At 38.3% G+C, this 19,391-nt stretch overlaps 1 protein-coding gene across 5 annotated transcripts in view; it reads left to right on the top strand.

Moving 5' to 3' along the window:
• Positions 1–19,391, top strand: part of cdk5rap2 (CDK5 regulatory subunit associated protein 2) — a 126,165-nt gene that overhangs the window by 83,625 nt on the left and 23,149 nt on the right. For 4 of the 5 annotated variants that reach the window (XM_068012579.1, XM_068012577.1, XM_068012576.1 and 1 more), the window contains 7 exons: positions 2,017–2,068; positions 5,479–5,616; positions 6,513–6,760; positions 12,752–12,850; positions 13,801–14,136; positions 16,937–17,059; positions 18,219–18,335. In XM_068012579.1, coding sequence (XP_067868680.1) covers positions 2,017–2,068; positions 5,479–5,616; positions 6,513–6,760; positions 12,752–12,850; positions 13,801–14,136; positions 16,937–17,059; positions 18,219–18,335 — 1,113 coding nt within the window. The remainder of the gene's footprint in view (positions 1–2,016; positions 2,069–5,478; positions 5,617–6,512; positions 6,761–12,751; positions 12,851–13,800; positions 14,137–16,936; positions 17,060–18,218; positions 18,336–19,391) is intronic. The other variant, XM_068012578.1, reaches the window with a different exon arrangement.

The raw sequence follows: 19,391 nt of genomic DNA, 5'->3' as shown, positions 1-19,391 counted from the left end.
TTTTCGACTGGAAGTGATTAAAGTCACTATATAAATAGAAGTTGGCTGTCCTCCCTGTCTATGGGCTTTCATTAACATGAAATAAGTACACTGAAGACTGATTACAAATTCTCATTTAAGAGCAGGGACAAAAAACTTTGGAAGCTTAATTCATTATTTATATATCTACTTATTTACTGTTGTAGGGAGGGAGGAGGCTGGTGTGGAGTGTAGATCAGTTGGGCCGAATGGCCAGTTTCTGTGCTGTGATTTCTGAAGTACATTTGCATTGCAATACTTAAAGATAAAAATCAGTTCTAGAGAAAGCAAGGGGGAGTATAAAATGGAGCCATGAAAAGATAAAATAGAAAAACAAGAGGAATTGCTCTGCAATTCATTTTTGAATGACCATTTTCTTGCATTTGAGGTTGTTCCCTTCTTTGCTCACCATATCATTTTGAAGAGGCAGTTGAATTGGGAGCTTCTTGTACATTACCTTTTCTTAGTGTTTTGTCTGGAGTATTAATATTGCTGTCACCTAGATAATATCCAAATTGCTGACTCTGCTTTTTGTCCAGATGTGTTACCAATATGTGTAAAACGAACCTCTATTCTTTCTTTTCATCCTCTGTTCTCTCTTTCCTGCTGAGAGTGCTATTCTAAGACCTATCCTTTTTTTTAAAAAACTAAAACTAAGGGCAAAAGCCAATTTACCAAATAGGGCCTGGAGTTTCCACTTTTTGAGTGCAATTTCCTCGATACCTGCCTAACCGACACAAAAGATGATGGTATTTTAACCACAATTTGTGTCCAGCGCAATTCAAATTTCTGCGATGTTTTGTACTAGTTTTAAAAATGTCATGCTGGAGACTGGCACTGTCCATAAAATAGGCCACACCCTTGGGTGAAATTAATCACCACTGGGAGTTTCCACTAATTGCACTCACATGTGGGCCTTCAAGGAGGCTCCAAAAATTTAAGCTGGATCTTTTGGGCACAAGCACACTAATGGGTACCTTTTTTGAAAGGTTTTGAATGACATTGTTTTTAAAATTTACTCAGCTGATTACTGTATCCCAAACTAACTGCAAAATAGTTTTGTAAATATTTGTGATTTTCAGTAATTTAAAATTGGGTAGTCGCAGATTATCATGGTGATTTAAGTGCTTATATTTTGTGATAACCCATTTTCAGTTGTATTAATCAAAGTTTACCAATTTTTACTCTTGATTATATCAAGGAATTTTTTTTGAAGCAAAATTTTTTTAAAATACATTTTAAAATGCTGACCAATTTGTGCTGCTCATGGAGGATTTTGTTTCATATGCAAATGAGCTTGTACAGAAACTCAGGAAAAAAAACACTTTTTGCAAAATGGGCACAATTTGGAATTGCACCTAATGTGGAATCTGTGTCCCCATATGTGCAAATTTATAGTATTTGGGTATCCAATTTGTCTGCAGAATGTGACAAATATTTTTGGTTGTTAAATGAATTAATATCTCCACAGTGGAGTCACTCATTAGCTAAATGCGAGGGTGTTAAGCTCATAAGAGAATGGAATTAGACTCCGTTTGAATTGACGTTTGTATTTAGCCAGAATGCATGTAGGAGGGAGGAGAAATAGCCTGTATTATTCAAATAGGCTTTTGGAGAAATGTGCAGTGAGTTGGTCAATTCTGACTATGGATGAAATTGCAAATACTGGGATGGGGAGTCATCTTACAATAAAGTACATTTTTTTTGTTGTAAATCAAATAATATAACAGTCAGAGATTTCCTGATAGAAGAATTGTTGAAACTGAAAAGAATCAAATGTTTAGCATCAGTCAGAGCAAGTGTTAAGTTTTTATAAATTATTTTGAACCTAGTTTGTCTATCATTTATATAATAAATATTTGTTTAATGGATTTCTGATTTTTATGGCTGTTTTAACGGATTCATACTGGGCAACAAATATTTCTAAACTAAATATTTAAACTTGCGCTGAAATAACCTGCATTTTCTGATTCATTGCCTATTCTTTATGTATTGCAGTGGATGTATCTTCTGTTGGTGGAGACAACACACTTCTTGATTTCTCTCAAAGGTAAAGACAAACTATAGATGCAAAGCTTTCACAAACCATGATTCGATGTTCTTCATTCAGTTTATCTCATCCCAATTTGACGTGTTATCCAGCTATTAGATCAAGGTTAATCTGTACTATTCCCTTGTAAGCTACCTCTGTTTAAAAAGAACCTAGATGTGCTGATCAGTGTACTATGAGTTATTTTGAGACTTTGAAGAGAGAAAGTATCTTTCCCAATAATCTAAAATTTTAAATATTAATTATATTACATTTGTCCTGAATGTTTGTTTCATTTTAGTATGCAGCAGGCTGATTGAAAGATGTAATGAGACTAAAATAATTTGTGATCTTTCTAATGTATTAATGGTTTGGCAAGTGTTATGTGGTTTCATGACATAAGTAAGTCCTATTTATACAAGAGTAATAGGTGGCAATTTTTGACATTGAAACTTTGTACGCAGGCCATCTGTAGTGCTTTAAGTGCAATAGTGAGCCTATTGTATTTATGCTGCTTCCTAGGAAAATGGGGCCCTACAGCAGGCACAGACTGCCACCTCTGCTGGCAGAACTCCAAAACCGCAGGCACAATTATACTTTTGGATGTGGACAAAGAACATTGCAGAGCCATTTGCACAAACTCACTAATGTCAGCTTTTTTTAACCAATTTGATTAAAGCTAACCACGAGGAATTGTTAACATGTTATAAGCAGTCATTTTTATCTGCAAATTTCTAACTATCATAATTTTTCCAAATTTTCTGATATAGTTCCCATTTTTCAACAAAACTGGAATTTAATCACCCTATGTCGTATTGGTGATACAGTGAATTGGTCATAGAAACATCCAGAACTTTGTAAACCTAGGCTCTTTTGTAAATGGTGTCATTGTTGGCAGTAGATACATTTGTTCACAGTTGAATATAATGAATCTTAGCAGGAAACTTCCCTTACTTGGGATGGAGAGGGCAGTAGATAAGACCTTCACACAGTTTGGGCAGGTCTTACATGTGTCACAAAAGAGTACAGCATACATCCCCTCGAATTGTTTGTAAAATCCAATGGTGGTGGTGATTAAACTATGTTTGGCTGCACTGTAGTTTTAAAAATTTTGCTCCTGTATTTCTACATTAAAGCCTGATTACCCAGTTAGACCCGACTACGTGTCGGGTTTGGGTCGGATTGAAATTCCAAGTCCAGCATTCGGGCTCGGGTTGGGTCAGGCTGGACACTGCTTCCGAGAAGTCACGGGATCAGGCTTCCCCACGATTCCCCACAACTCCAGCTGCAGGAATAGCCTACTGCCAGAACAGTTGAAGGAGATTCATGTCGGGTCAGATCGGGCGCGAAAATAAATTAAAGGGTTCAGGTTGGCTGTGGTCAGGTCGGGCCCAGGTCAGGTTTTAATTTTATACCCAAGCCAGGCTTTATTCTACATTCTTCATTTCAAGAACTATAATTTTAGGTGTGGTTGTGTGAAATTTCTAACTTTAACATGTTAAATGCATCGTCAATATCTTAAACTAAACTAATCATCTTGAATTTTAATGGTAATTCATTATTTAACTCTGCAGCAGATCACTTTTCTCCAGGCACTTTAATCATTACCATAGAAATAGCACAACATAGAAAATGCAAACTATATCACTTTCCAAACCTCAATGTAATTGGTGTTTATATTTGTGTATTGTCATTTTAAAATAAAAGGTAAGTAAGCCTCTTAATATTATTTTCTTTGTAAAAGGAGAATCCATGCCTAAAGAATTTCATGCTTGAACTATAAATTTAACTTTCCACACAAATCTAAAAATTCATTGGCTATCCAGCTGACTGGATTAGAGAGAAATCCAAAGTTTGAAAGTGGGTTAGGATTTGAGTTCTTATGAGGTGTTTATTAAGAGAGATCTAAATGGCAAGCTCTAATGAAACTGACTGACAGACTTTTCACTCCAATTTTCATAAGTTTAAATTGTGCAGCTACCATTAATAATTACTGGAGAGGATCCAATGACAATAGTTACTTTTATAATCTTTACACAGTGTATGCTATTGTAGGGTGCTGTTGTACAGGCACTTTCTGGTCCTGGTATGACCCTTGAGCTCACTAAAGCCAAGTAGAGTGGCACTTCCCCTCTACCTCACCAAGCAGTTATCTCACACAGCTTTCAATCAACTTCAGTCTGGTCGGAAGCCACATTAATAAAAGTTTGAAAATTTGTATGGAATCTTTTTTTAATGTTTGTAGGGCAGTGCTCTGAATAGGCGTTGCTGTAGTGTCAAGTGAGCCCAGTCATCACTCTCTCGCCTCTGAGTCAGAATATTGAGTTCAAATCGTACTCGAGGACTTGAGCACATTATTTAGGTTTGTACTTCACTGCAATACTGAGGAAGTGCATCTCAGGTGTTGTCTTTTGGATAAGTTACTAAACTGTTCAGACAGACATAAAAGGCCCCAATAACACCATTTAGAAAAGAGAGGAATTTTCTCCCAGTACCCTGGACAACAGTTATCCTTCAACCAACATCACCCAAAAAAGGAATTAACTGGTTATTTATTTCATTGCTGTCAAACGGCAAAAAATACATTGCTGAAGAGAAATAAGGTGATAGAATTCTACATTATGTGCTTTTAGTTGAACAGCTTGTCTGTTACACAGATTTATGTAGTGATATTTGTGTCATGAGAGGTATGATTTGCACTGTAGTTTTCCCCTTGTGTAATGCTTCAGAGGAAAGGAACAACTGTGTTCCAAGGCAAAATAAAATGTTAGGAGTCCTTCCAAATGTAGGAGTCTGCTGTATATTACCACTATGAGCAGTTTGAGGTGGTTGCTGTTCCAGCAACTATGATTAAATGGAACAGTCTGCTGAGGACTAAGAACTGCGCACTAATCCTAATACATTTATTAATCTTATGCCACTGCTCTTAAGATAACAGATCCTCTGAATGCTGAACAGTAGAGTTCTTAAAGCAATAGAAATGATTCCGTATTCTCCATTCATTGGTGCACTGAGGAATGTATGAAAAGAAGCAGAATCTAAATTGTGTATGAAATATTGATATAAGTGGCTCAGTAACCTTACTCCTGGGAAAATGGAGGTCGGTTGATGTGTGAATGAGCTGCTTGATATATTCTTGTGTTTTGAAAGTTACTGCTGTCCTGAAGCTATTCTGTCAAAATTTCAGTTCTTCTGCTTTACTTTGTGTAGGATAACACCAAAAATTGGACTAGTTTTTTTTTTTGGGGGGGATGTTTTTCTGTGCTTTAGGCACTTGTAAGAACATTGCATGATTTCTTTCCATGCAATATGCCTGCACAAGTGTCTGGACCTACCTAGAACAAGTTTATGGCTTCTGGCATGCAAACAAGCATGCTATCCAAATTCAGCCCTATCTACCGAGAATCTCTCTTCTCCTTCTCTTTGGCTAGTCCTCGCAGTCTGCAGTATGAAATTCTCTACCTTCGAAAGCAGCTAGCAAGTGAGCGCAAACAGCTGCACAAGCAGATGAATGAACTTCTGCATGAGAATCAGACCTTGTCACAGGCAACTAAAGAACAACTTGAGCAGTAAGTTTATACTCTGTTGATGTGGGCTAAGATATGCATCTTTGTGTTTTACTATTGAAGCAATTCATTAAGACACAAACATCTTTGTTACAAACTTATCACTGAATATTCTGCTTGGATGAATGGTCTGGAAGTATAGACGGAGTAATTTATGAACTTTGCATTAAACTCTAATGCAAGTGCTGCCAATATATTTGGATAGATTAGGGCCCTGCTTGTCTGTGGTTCAGCTACTTTTTTAACTCTTAGGGGAGTCCAGAGTTTTGTAATCCAAACACAGAAGTAAGAGTTATAATCCAAATTACAACTGCCATTCATTTTGACTTTAAAGTGCACAGTTGAAATTGAAGAAATAAATATAAGAAGTTAGACATTGACACTAGCAGCCTGGAGACAGATCAGTGTTGCTGGATTATGTCACTTTTGCTTCCTTTACTGAGAGGGGTTTTTTAGTGGAATTAGCACAGCATGTTTTGCCTTCATATTTAATCAGAGGTTTTGTGAGGGGCTCTGGTCCAGATGACGACTCCATGAGCTGAACTTAATATATACCAGTTGAAGCTGAGGAGGCAAGATCTCCGTCTTTGTGGTCTTAACATATCCATAGGAATTCAGCTGATCAATATCCTAAAACCTTTAAAATATCTTTTAAAAAGTAAATGAGATCCTGGAAAAAAAAAATGTCTTGTGTATCATTTGGTAATAATCAGCTGGCTGTTTCCAAGATTGTTGTGAGGATAAAGTTGAAATTCTGCAGGCCTTTAATTTGTTGCTCACTCAACATATTTCCTTTTTTCATTGTGCTTCATATACAGAAGGAAAACATTTAAATGTAAGTTAGTGAAATTTAAAAAATTGTATACAAAGCATTTAATCTGCCTCTTTTTATTCTGCAGACTTTCAAAAGAGGTGCAGGAAAAGAACAAAATCATTTATTGCCTGCAGCAACAGTCAAGACATCAATCATGTGTGCCCTCCACCAGCCAAGTCTCTTCAGATTCTGAGTTATCTGATCGAATTTCTGTCAGTTCACATGAAAATCAATCAACCACGTCTGAACTGCCACTCACTGGTGAAAACTCAAGTAAGAACTGCAGTAGTCGACAGCGAAATTTTCAAAGGAGACTTTCATATAAGTCACCAGGTAAGTTGCATTCTAGCTGAGAAGTGTAAAATTTTAAAGTTTGAAGAAATAATTCATGGTTATTATTAGGGAGTAATCTCATTCTATTGAAACATTTCTTGAAAGAAATTCTTACAGATTATCTTTTATTTTTATATAGCACCTTTCAAGGCCTTGGGGCATCCTAAAGCACTTCACAGCTATTCAAAGTAATTTTGAAGTTAGTCACTTGCTTTGCAGGCAAAATGGTAGCCAGGTTGCACACAGCGAGGTCCCACTAACAGCAATGACATAAGTAATCACTTTAAATTGTGACAGTGATTGAAGGATATCTGGAGAACTGACCTGCTGTTCTGATGACCAACATGAATGTTTGTTTAATAGCTCCGTTTTGTTTCTTTAGAACCAGCACTTTATAGCTATCACATCAGCTTCTTTAGAAATGAGCCTTTTCTTATTAAAAATAATTGCCTTTCCATGACTTAACTGTTTTTGCCTCTACAAATGCTTCCTACTTTCCAAAGTGCTCTGTTCATTTTTTTTTCTGCACCTATATATGTTCAGATTCCCATGTGAACCTTGAACTTTGTGTGCATAATTGTTCCTCTTTTAATTTTAAGAATATGAAATGGACCGCTTGGTATTGTAGCTTATGATTGCTTTAATGCATGATGCCGCTAAGTATTGGAATACAGAATAGACACTGTAATTCCCTATATGGTGAAGTCTGATTGTGAATTCCTGTTGGAGAGGTGGGATGTAAAGCAGGAGGTTTATTGCGTGTGGGAGGAAGGAAGAAACCATTTGAGATTGAGTTCATCTCTTTGTAGCTGGTTACAGAGCAGAATTGACATTAATTTGTATAGATAACCTGCTTGCAGTGGCATATGATTTTAAAAAGGAAAGAGGAAACATTGAAGATGTCAATTAAAAACAACTGAATGTTCTGAAGCCTGAAAATGCTAAATTGACTGACACAAATGATGCAGATCTGAAGACAGACAATTAAATGCTGTATGATACTCCTTTCATTTCCCTTCCTCCAGAAGGACCTGTTGTTGTTATGGACTTTGTATGCTGCAGTTTCCATCTATGGGAATACTGAGTATTAACGATAAATATATGAATATTGAAAATACAAAAATCTTTCATATTCCTAAATTGCTGTCCCATATGGGAAGAACAGATCTGTGTGTATAAACCAAGATATTTGTTCCACGTAATACCCCAAATTGGCTGCTTTTGTCTTGCAATGAAGGTAAAGTAGCCCAATGCATGAGGACTGAATTTCTTAATCATGCACAGGGACAAAATTATCACGCAGGAAAGTGTGGCTTAATTCGGAAAGCCAGCGTGGACTTATTCAGGACATGATGTGATAAAAATGGGAATTATCACACATAGCACAGAATGAGGCCATTCATCCCATTGCATCCATGCTGTCTGTTTGCAAGAGCAACTCAGCTAATCCTACTCTCCAGCCCTTTCCCTGTAGCCCAGCAAAATATTTCTCTTCAGGTGCTTATCCAATTCCCTTTTGAAAGCCACAATTGAATCTGTCTCCACCAGACTCCCAGGCAGTGCATTCCTGCTCCTAACCACTTGCTGTGTTTTTTTTTCAAAAGTTCTTCCTCATGTTTGTTCTTTCGGCAGTTGCCGTAAATTGGTGTCCTCTGATTCCTAACCCTTCCATCAATGGGAACAGTTTCTCTGTCGACTCTGTTTAGAGCCCTCATGATTTTGAACACCTCTATCATATCTCCTCTCAACCTACTCTAAGGAGAACAACCCCAGATCCTCCAACCTATTCATTTAACTACAGTTCTTCATCCCTGGAACCATTCTCTATAAATCTTTTCTACACCCTCTCTAAAGCCTTCACGCCCTTCCTAAAGTTCAGTGCACGGAATTGGATACAGTACTCCAGTTGAGGTAGAAGCAGTGTTTTATAAAAGTTCATCATAACTTCCTTGCTTTTGTACTCTTTTTAACCACCTTCTCAACCTGCCCTGCCACTTTTCAACAATTTCTGCACATATACCCCCAGGTCTCTTTTGTTTCTGCACCCCCTTTAGAATTGTATACTTTATTTTACATTGCCTCTCCTCAATCTTCGCACTTCTCTGCATTAAATTTCATCTAACACGTCTGCCCATTCTACCAGCCTGTCTATGTTCTCTTGAAGTTTATCAATATCCTTCTCACAGTTCACAATACTTCCAAATTTTGTGTTATCTGCAAATTTTGAAATTATGCCCTGTACACCCAAATCTAGGCCATTAATATAGATCACAAAAAGCAGTACTTCTAGTACCAACCCCTGGGAGCCCTCCTGTATATCTTCCAGTCTATAAAAAAAGTTGTTCACCACTACTGTTTCCTGTCACTCAACCAACGTCGGATCCATGCTGCCACTGTCACTTTTATTCCATGGGTTTCGACTTTGCTGGCAAATCTATTATGTGGCACTTTATCAAACACCTTTTGTAAGCCCATGTACACCATATCAACCGCATTACCCTCATCATAGAGTCATAGAGTTATATAGCAGAAACAGGCCCTTCGGCCCATGGTGTCTGTGCCGGCCATCAAGCACCTAACTATTCTAATCCCATTTTCCAGTACTTGGCCTGTAGCTTTGTATGATGTGGCGTTTCAAGTGCTCATCTAAATACTTCTTAAATGTTGTGAGGGTTCCTGCCTCTACCACCTCTTCAGGCAGTGCATTCTAGATTCCAACCACCCTCTGGGTGAAAAGATTTTTCCTCATGTCCCCTCTAAACCTCCTGCCCCTTACCTTAAATCTATGCCCCCTGGTTATTTACCCCTCTGCTAAGGGAAAAATTTCTTCCTATCTAGCCTATCAATGCCCCTCATAATTTTGTATTCCTCAATCATGTCCCCCCTTAGCCTTCTCTGCTCTAAGGAAAACAACCCTAGCCTCTTCATAGCTGAAATGCTCCAGCCCAGGCAATATCCTGGTGAATCTTCTTTGCACCCTCTCACATCCTTCCTATAGTGTGATGCCCAGAACTGTACACTGTACTCCAGCTGTGGCCTAACTAGCATATCTTATCAGTTGCCTTATCGCAAACTCAATCAAGTTAATTAAATGCGATATGACCTTAATAAATCCATGCTGACTTTCCTAATTAAGCCACACTTTCCTGAGTGAAAATTTTGTCCCAGATTGTCACTTCTAAAAACTTTCTGACCACTGAGGTTAGACTGACTAGCCTGTCATTGCTAGGTTTACCCTTGCATCCTTTTTTTGAACAAGGGTGCAACATTTGCAGTTCTCCAGTCCTCTGGCACCATCCCTGTATCTAAGAAGGATTGGAAGATTATGGCCTGTGCCTCTGCAATTTCCACACTTACTTCTCTCAGCATCCTCGGATACATCAATCCAGTCCTGATGACATATCAGCTTTAAGTACAGCCATAATACCTCCTCTTTATCAATTTTTAGCCCATCTAATATCTCATTCCTCCCCTTCCACTATGACTTTGGCAGCATCTTTTTCCTTGATGGAGACGGATGCAAAGTACTCATTCAGTACCACAGCCATGCCATCTGCCTCCATGCGTAGATCCCATTTTTGGTTCCTAATTGGCCCCACCACTCCTCTTACTACTCTTCTACTATTTGTGTCCATATAAAAGTTTTGGATTCCTTTTTGTTAGCTGCCAGACTCTCTCTCTGCTTCCCCTTATTTCCTTTTTCATTTTCCCCTCTGAACTTTCTACATTCAGCCTACTTCACACCTGTATTATCAACCCGACAACTGTCATACACACCCTTTTTCTGCTTCATCTATTTCTTCCTCTCTTTCGCCATCCAGGGAGCTCTGGCTTTGGTTGCCCACCCTTTCCCCATTGTACCTTGACTGTACCCAAGCCATCTCCTATTTAAAGACTGCCCACTGTTACAGTTTTTCCTGCCAATCTTTGATTCCAGTTTATCTGGGACAGATTTGTTCTCACCACGCTGAAATTGGCCCACCTCTAATTAAGTATTTTTACTGCAGATTGCTGCTTGTCCTTTTCCATAACAAACTTAAACCTTATGATATGATCACTGTACCCTAAATTTTCCCTACTGACACTTGATCCGCATGACCCACCTCATTCCCCAGAACCACATCCAGCAATGCTTCCTTCCTCATAGGACCAGAAGGATGCTGATCAAGAAATTTCTCCTGAACACACTTCAGAAACTCTTGCCCCTGTCTACCCTTAACTATCCCAGTCTATATTAGGATAATTAAAGCCCCTCCCCCACATTTTACTATTCTGTATAGTTTTTGCACCTCTGTAATTTCCCTGCAAATTTGCTCCTCTATATCTTTCCGACTAGTTGTAAATTACCCTTTCATTAGAAAATACTGCTATGCTTTGACATTGCAAAAGTAACTATCAATAATGTATTATCCTGAAGCCTTCAGTAGACTTACAAAGCAAAGTGCTGAAAGTTCAGCTGTTTTTTTTTCCATCCAGGTTTTAGAAGCTACATAATTTATTATTTAATCTGTAAGTGATACTGTTCAAGTGGAAACAAAAGACAATATGATTGAAATTCTTTGGTAACGACACAAGAGAATTCAGAAGAACTGCAGTATTTGCAGTTGCACCAATTAATTTATGTTGCTTAAAGTAAAATCCTTCCAAATGTCGACCTTTTGAAGTTAGCCTATTTACTATAGTTTAAATAAGCAGAGTTCCTTTCAATTAAAGTAATTGCTTCCACTTTCAAAGTGCAAACTCAGCCACTGATATTTTGTTATGGAATGAAAATTCATAATTGGAAAATGAATTGTGAAGAGGTAAAACCAGATAAGTTGTGCATGCAGGTGTCCTGTGAGAAGTGGAGGAAAATTGTTAAAGCTGCTAAGCAGGAATGTAAAGGTACAGTGATCGGTGCTAGTAAGGAAAGTACTGCAATCACTTTATTTTCTTAAACTGTAAGTTGAGTTCAACAGTTCTGTAAATATTTTAACTGTTATTAAATTGGAGATTTTATGTAAACTACACACTTTTTCAATGTTAACTTCGTAAATGTCAGTTGCCATATGCAAATGTTATGTAATCCTAAATGTGAGTTTTTAGGAACTTTTGAAAACTGTAGTTTGACCCATTTTAATGTGAACAAAATGATTTCCTCACCATTTTTCCAGAGGCATTTCTTTTTTATTTGATAGATTTGCCACGGCACTGTAATCTTTTGTAAGTGATGAGCTAGCCTTTAAATTCTGAAACAGGCAGTTCAAAATATCTCAAATCTAAACAGTGATGTTTAGTCCACCAAGCTGTCCTGGGAGCATTCATTTCAGAATGTACTACTGTAGGTTAATGTTGTTACTGTTGGTGAAAGCTAAAGCTGCGATTCGACTTTATTTAGTATGAATATGAAGTGTGAGGTTACGGTATTACCAACGGTTACTTTGCTTCTGTATTTTTTTGGTTCTATCCTTCAGACTTGGTAGGAGCACTGCATATTTGGACCTGTAGCTGTAAATGTTTTTTTTTATTCATTTATGGATGTGGGCGTCACAGGCCAGGCCAGCATTTATTGTCCATCCCTAATTGCCCTTGAATTGAGTGGCTTGCTAGGCCATTTCAGAGGGCATGTAAGAGTCAACCACATTGCTGTGGATCTGGAGTCACATGTAGGCCAGACCAGGTAAGGACAGCAGATTTCCTTCCCTAAAGGACATTAGTGAACCAGATGGGTTTTTACAACAATCAACAATGGTTTCATGGCCATCATTAGACTAGCTTTTAATTCCAGATTTATTAATTGAATTCAAATTCCACCTTCTGCTGTGGTGGGATTCGAACCCACGTCCCCAGAGCAATACCTGGGTCCCTGGGTCACTAGTCCAGTGACAATACCAGTACACCACCGCCTCCCCTGATGAGAATAGAATAGAATATGCTAAGATTTTGTTGTAAACCTTTTAATGTTACAGTTCACTATATGTTCTCAAATACTAACTTTTTTTGGTCTCCCAGCAACGAATGCAAACACAAAACTGCAGAGTGATCCACAGAACAAAGAAGAAAGACTGAGATCTGGACTTTCTTCTCCAGATAGAAAGACAGAACTTCTAGGTTTGCATTTATTTCTGTTTTATGCAGATGTTCAGGTTCTGGATACCAGGGTTTTAATGTTTAGAATGCTACCTACTGATATTGAGGAAACCGATTTTTCTTTTGAAAGAAGGGATTGTAAAATTGGAATATAAATTTCAAACATCCCTTCTGCTCTTCCATTTCCCCCCCCCCCCCCTTCCTTGCATTGAACATTAGGGAACTCGATTGTTTTATTTCCTTCCTTGGCTACCATTCAAGCACATTTGTTGTCAGTTTGCTTTAAGTTGAATAGCAGCCTTTCACTAATGCTGCATGTACATAGATCTTGGGATCAGACTGTCTAACATCATTTTTCAGTTACCTCCTAAACCAGTCGATATAGGCTGTTCCAACTCATTAATTTGGCACTCTGTGGACAGAATTTAATGGGCCCCCTGGAGATGGGCTAAGGGGTGGCGGGGGGGGGGGGTGGTGGGAGGGAACCTATAGAAATGTGACAGAAGGTGGGGACGGTTGTGGCAGAAGGTCCATCACCTTCCCGTCGTACGGTGATTATGTTGGGGATGGGGAAGGCCGAGACAACCGCTTTGCATTTAAGATGTTGAACCACTTTGGGGATGCAGGATGTTACGTAGCCTGACAGCACAAGGGAGTTAAATTAACTCCCATTGGAGAGAGCTCTGGCTTCAGCTGCATGTTAATTCACCTTCCTTGCATACTTCTATACCTTGATAATTTAGGTCCATAGAAAATGTATTATCTTTTATTCAAAACAAATCCAAACATAATGACATTAAACTTACAGTTTGAGATTTCTTTGGAATAGTTTAATTTTTCCCAGAGTGGAGTACTAGAATGGATGTCTTTAAACACTGATTTTCAAATTAATTACCATGTGATTCTCAATCCGTTCAGTTGTATTTCAAGTAAAGATGGGTCATTTTTTTCTTTCTTTACCTACAATACAGAGAATGTGGAAGGAATCCCAGTGCCACAAGAAGAATTGCCTACTAGTGGCTGGCCAATTGAGTATGCCAGTGCTCAAACACCATTGCTTAATCGAAGGTTGTTTGAGCTCCAGAGAGAAAACTCTATACTTCACGAGCAGCTGGTGAACAAGGAAGATTTGAATGAAACACTACGAACAGAACTTGACTTGCATCGCTCCATTCTAACAGAGAAACAACAAAACGTTGATAACCAAATTGCCCATTCACCTAATCACAGTGACCGATCTTTAACAACAAATAAGCAAACTTTAACTTCCACAGAGCCAAAACAAGATCCTGGCCTAAGTGCTGAAGGTATTTTTTTATATTAACAACTTGTGGTTATTATTAACAAACTTGCATTTATATAGCTCCCTTTATTATTTAAAAAAAGAGAGTTTGAGGTATTTCAGATAGGCGCAAGGAATACTGTGACTGAGCCAGGAAGGGAGAGATTAGGATGTGTGACTGAAAACTTGGCTGAACAATGGATTTTAAGAAAGCAAATGTTTTAGGGAAGGAATTAAAAAATCTGAACAAGGCAGTTGAATGCTTGGCAGCAGTGGAGGAGTAAAGGAGGGCAGGATGTACAAAAAGTTAGAATCAAATAGATGAGTGCTCAGACCAGGGAGAGAGAGCTGGAGGCAATTGCATGGATAGCTAGGCCATGGAGTGATTTTAAAGTTAATGCACTGGGGTGATTTTAAAGTTAATGCACTGGGGTGTGACGAGCCAATGTAGATCAGTGAAGAGCAGGATGATGGTTGAGCAGGAATTAGTAAATGACAGAAATTATGCATTGGAGTTAGGAACAAGAAACAGGAATAGGCCGTGTAGCCCCTCGAGCCTGTTCTGCCATTCTGTGAGATCACCACTGATCTGCGACCTAACTCCATATACTGTCCTTTGCCCTGTTACGACTGAGGTAGGAGCAATGCACTGTCAATTCAGTCCCACTACTCCACAGGTCATAGCATATTATTAAAGTTTTCTCACCTACTGGAAATTAGCCAAATTAAACACTTTATTAACCCTCCAGAATAAAACAGACCAAACCAGATATCTTTAAACAACAACTAATTAACTATTTATTAATAAACTAAATCTTAAACACTATTGAGATAAACCGATCTCTAAAAGACTTTATAACTTCTCTTAAATCTAATGTACACTCTCATACGTTCAAAAACCAATGATTAACCGATTTTAAACATTATGTTTCTTAGCAATAAATAAGTAGCTGTCTTTGTGGCTTGCGTTCCCGGTTGGTGAGGAGTCCCAGAAAAAAATAATCAGATGCCACTTGAAGTCTCCAGGCGAATTCGATGAACAGACCCTAAGGGAGAGGCGTTCAAAGCACTTTGGTTGCAGCGGGCATCTCACAGTTCTTTCAGCAAGGAGTATAGCAACAGGTCTATTTGGATTTTAAAATTGGTAGTCTTTCAGTAGAAACTTTACTGAGGATTCCAGCAAACACAAACAAACAACAGTCACTTCTGAGGCAAAGATCTCTTAGAGTTTGGAAGTAAAAAAGGAATTTGCTACCTCCAAAAATACAGATGTTCTTTTCCCAGAGGTTTATTCCTGTTTAGGCAAAAACACAACCTGTACATCATGTAGATTTTTCTGCTGACTAAGAGACCACTTCTTCCTTCAGAGCACGCTTCACTGGTTTTCAGATCAAACTGGTTTAAGCAAGTCTTTTACACATAGTCAAAAGTTTCAATACACCATGTGACACCTCTCTCCTGCTGTTGCCTAGGAAACAGGTGCAGCTACTGGCACACTATGCCCCTTAGTTTTTAAAGGCACACTGTTTTTAAACAGAGGAGAAAAAAAAATAGTTCCATGACAGTTCCATATCCATTTTTGGAAGGTGAAAAATGGAAACTAGCAAGAAGAACTTTGGGAGTAGGTGAGTCTAGAGATGACTAATCCATGCATAAGAATTTCAGCAGTGCCTGATAGGGTGGTGCTCACAGATTCAATAGTCGCCTTCAAAAGGGAATTGGATAAATATTTGAAGGAGAAAAAAATGCAGGGATGGGGGTGGGGGGAAAGAGTGGGGAAGTAGGATTAACTGGATGACTTGATGGGCCAAATGGCTTCCTTATGTCCTGTACTATTCTATGAATCCACATATAGAATGGCAGCCAAGGTGATTACAAGGGAGTAAAGGGTTATGGGGGACAGGCAGAAAAGTAGAGTTAAGGCCACAATCAGATCAGCCAAGGGGGGTGTCAAATGGCCTACTCCTGCTCCTATTTCTTATGTTCTTGTGTGCATCTGTAACTAGAAGCCCGAGTTATATAAACATGATGGAGATTCAGATTCTTCATTTATTTTTCGCATATGATCTATTACATTTCATTATTGAGAATAACTTACACAGATGTTACAAAATATCTATGTTCTCCACCCAGACTCCTCAAAAAATACATTAGTAACTAGTTAAAAGGCAGTAATCTGCAAAGACACTTGCATAAAGTAAGCTAAAGAGTAAGCTGTACAAGAATACTGGTAGGTTTTAGGTTTACTCAAACATAATGGTGTATTTCTCGAAACTGCATAGAGTGTCCGCAGAAGCGAACAGTGGTGACAGCGGAGCTGTGACATCTTCACTGGTGTTAGGTACCCAACCTATTGCTTTAGTAATGTAATTGGTTTAAACTAAATTATCTGAAAAGCTTACACCAATGCAGTTTTTTAATGTGTGTGTATCTACGCAATACTAAAAAAGTTTGAGTTAAAAAATTCATTTTGTGACCATATGCCCCATTATGCAACTGGAGTACCATTTATCATGTGTTTTGACAAATAATTGGCATGGAGAGGTGGAGCGAGGTAGCTAGACAGATTGATGCTGACTGGCATTAGTGTTATAAAGGTTGAGGGGATCTCCTGCTAATGTCATCTAGTGTTTACAGACAAAGTTTTTTTTTCTGTGTAGAAATAAAAGTATTTTAAAAAATAAACTCAGCCTAGAGGTGCTGATGTAAGGGAATAACTTCAGTACTTCCCTGTACTGTTACCTTTTCACTTGCGTTTTCCTATTTATTTCAGTGGAAATGATATAAATGTGGTTGATGCTAATTGACACAATTTTTGTGCTTAGATTTATTAGAACACCTTCACGAAATACGAAGTTTAAGGCAACACTTGGAAGAATCTATTAGAAACAATGACAGGTTAAGACAACAACTGGAATGTCGATTAGCTGAAGCTGAACGTGATCCAGGTGACTAGTACAGTTTGAATTTACACCTAATCTTGGATCAATAACTTTAATCTGGCGTGATCTCTGAAAGAATTGGCCGAAAGAAAGCCAATTCTAAACACGGACGTAGGCCAAAAATGTGTTAACTTCTGAAATTCAATGTGGTGTTGAGGTCAATCTCTCCATCTGCAGCTAATGGCATGGATCCTATATGGAATAAGTTTGCAAAGTCTCAACTCACTTTGTAGTGACTGTGGCCCTTTATCACAAAACTCCCTGAAATTTGGCATATATTAGTACTAAACTAACAACCTGAGAGTGTTACAAGTCTGTTTGATGTTATGAAAGTACTTCCATTTTTTTTATATTTTGTGAGGATGCCTGTTTTAAAATTGTGGAAATGGATTCCTTTGGAGGACTGAAGAGGTTACATAGATGCTGGACCTTTTTTTTAAAGAAAAAAGGTCACTGGAAAGACTTTGGGACTTGGTTTATAAACACACTTATGAAAGTCGCATGTCTTCAGTTAAGTAAACAGCAAGAGCCTTGGTGACTAGGGGGAGTTGCTTTACAGAGAAGTGACATGTCAAGATTTATGGTGGTCAAAAGTTGGTTTTGTTTTGGATATTGTTTTGAGTCAGTTGGGATTGCAGCCTGCTGAGGGAAGCATCCTTTCTCCAGCTCTCTGAGAAATTCTGAGAATCCAGAGTGATGGCTGAAACCCCTGATGCCGCTTTTCTCCTTGAAAGCCTGTCAGACTAACTTTTGACGTCACCTGAAGAGAACTGCTCCAAAAGATCCCAGTGACAACCATCTAAGCGTATTTGGGACGCCAAAATAAAGGGACAACTGATATCATTCCATTTCTTCTCCTTTTCCTTCAAGAATGAACAAGTATTTAGCCAAAGTACCTTTTTTGTCTTTTTGTAAAGAGATCTCTGCAGAGAAAACCTCTAGAGGAAGACAGTGCACTCCTGCTGCCTCAATCGTAACAGTGAAAAATAAGCTTGTCTACTTTATTGTTTTGACAGTTGTGTAATTGGAGCCCATTTATGGAGGAGCGTTCTATTTTTTAAATCACAATTTAATAAAGTAGCAAAATACCAACTAACGAAGAAAAGCTATTTGAATTAAAGTCAAGAATCAGGAATAACCAATAAAACTGTGCTTGCACCTTCAGCTTCCACAAACATTTTCATCCATGGCACAGAAGAACACAGTCACCTGGCAGATGAGATTCATTACCTGAAGGAACAAAACAAAGCTTTAAAGGAGCAGCTGACGAGAAGCTCCAGAGGTAGGTATTGATGTAGATATTGTATGACTACTTACAGAATTGGTTAAAAATATATATTTTCAAAATTTGAGTCTAGGCCCTATTTTCATAAAATCTTGTAGGCAGAATATATGTCAGCGCTTTGGTATTTGAAAGACAGGCGTACTGGTATTGTCACTGGACTAGCAACCCAAAGCCCCAGGTATTTCTCTGGGGACATGGGTTCAAATCCCACCACAGCAGAAAATGGAATTTGAATTCAATTAATAAATCTGGAATTTGAAGCTAGTCTAATGATGGCCATGAAACCATTGTCGATTGTTGTAAAAACCCATCTGGTTCACTAATGTCCTTTAGGGAAGGAAATCTGCTGTTCTTACCTGGTCTGACCTACATGTGACTCCAGATCCACAGCAATGTGGTTGACTCTTACATGCCCTCGAAATGGCCTAGCAAGCCACTCAGTTCAAGGGCAATTAGGGATGGGCAATAAATGCTGGCCTGGCCTGTGACGCCCACATCCCATGAAATAATTTTTTAAAAAGCTAGGTTTTGAAATATAATGGCAAAAGGTAGTTTTGTTGGCAATACAAGGGAAGATTTGTCAATAAATATTAGAATTGCTGACGGAAAATGGCTGCTGTGCAATGTTTTCTGGGAATTTCCAGAACTAGTCTGTATTCCTACCTTTGACACAACTATTATGACAAAATTCGATGAAATAGCATCAGATTTATTCAAATAGCAATTTATCCAGTTGTGAAAACTAGTCAACAAAATAATCTTAAACCAACCTGCATGTACAAAATAAAACATTATCCATATGCAGGAAATTACAGTGCAGTGCCCCTTTTAAGTATTTCACATTGTTGCATCAGTCATGCATGGCACGTAATCTGCCTCCACCCATACTGTATTAAAGGCCTTATTCAAGATGCATGCTTCCGTTTTTCTTTTCTCCAGCTGTCAGCAATAGTTCCAGTGCATAGTGGAAAATAAAAAAAAATCTTCAAACTTACTGGTGATATTGTCTTTATGCTGTTTAAGTAGCTTGTCATGGTAGTTCAAATTAACCAT

This window comes from Heterodontus francisci, chromosome 32 (genome assembly GCF_036365525.1).
Source record: "Heterodontus francisci isolate sHetFra1 chromosome 32, sHetFra1.hap1, whole genome shotgun sequence".
Lineage (NCBI taxonomy): Eukaryota > Metazoa > Chordata > Chondrichthyes > Heterodontiformes > Heterodontidae > Heterodontus > Heterodontus francisci.
The sequence above is the reverse complement of the archived record's forward strand: the minus strand, read 5'-3'. Positions and strand labels throughout refer to the sequence as shown.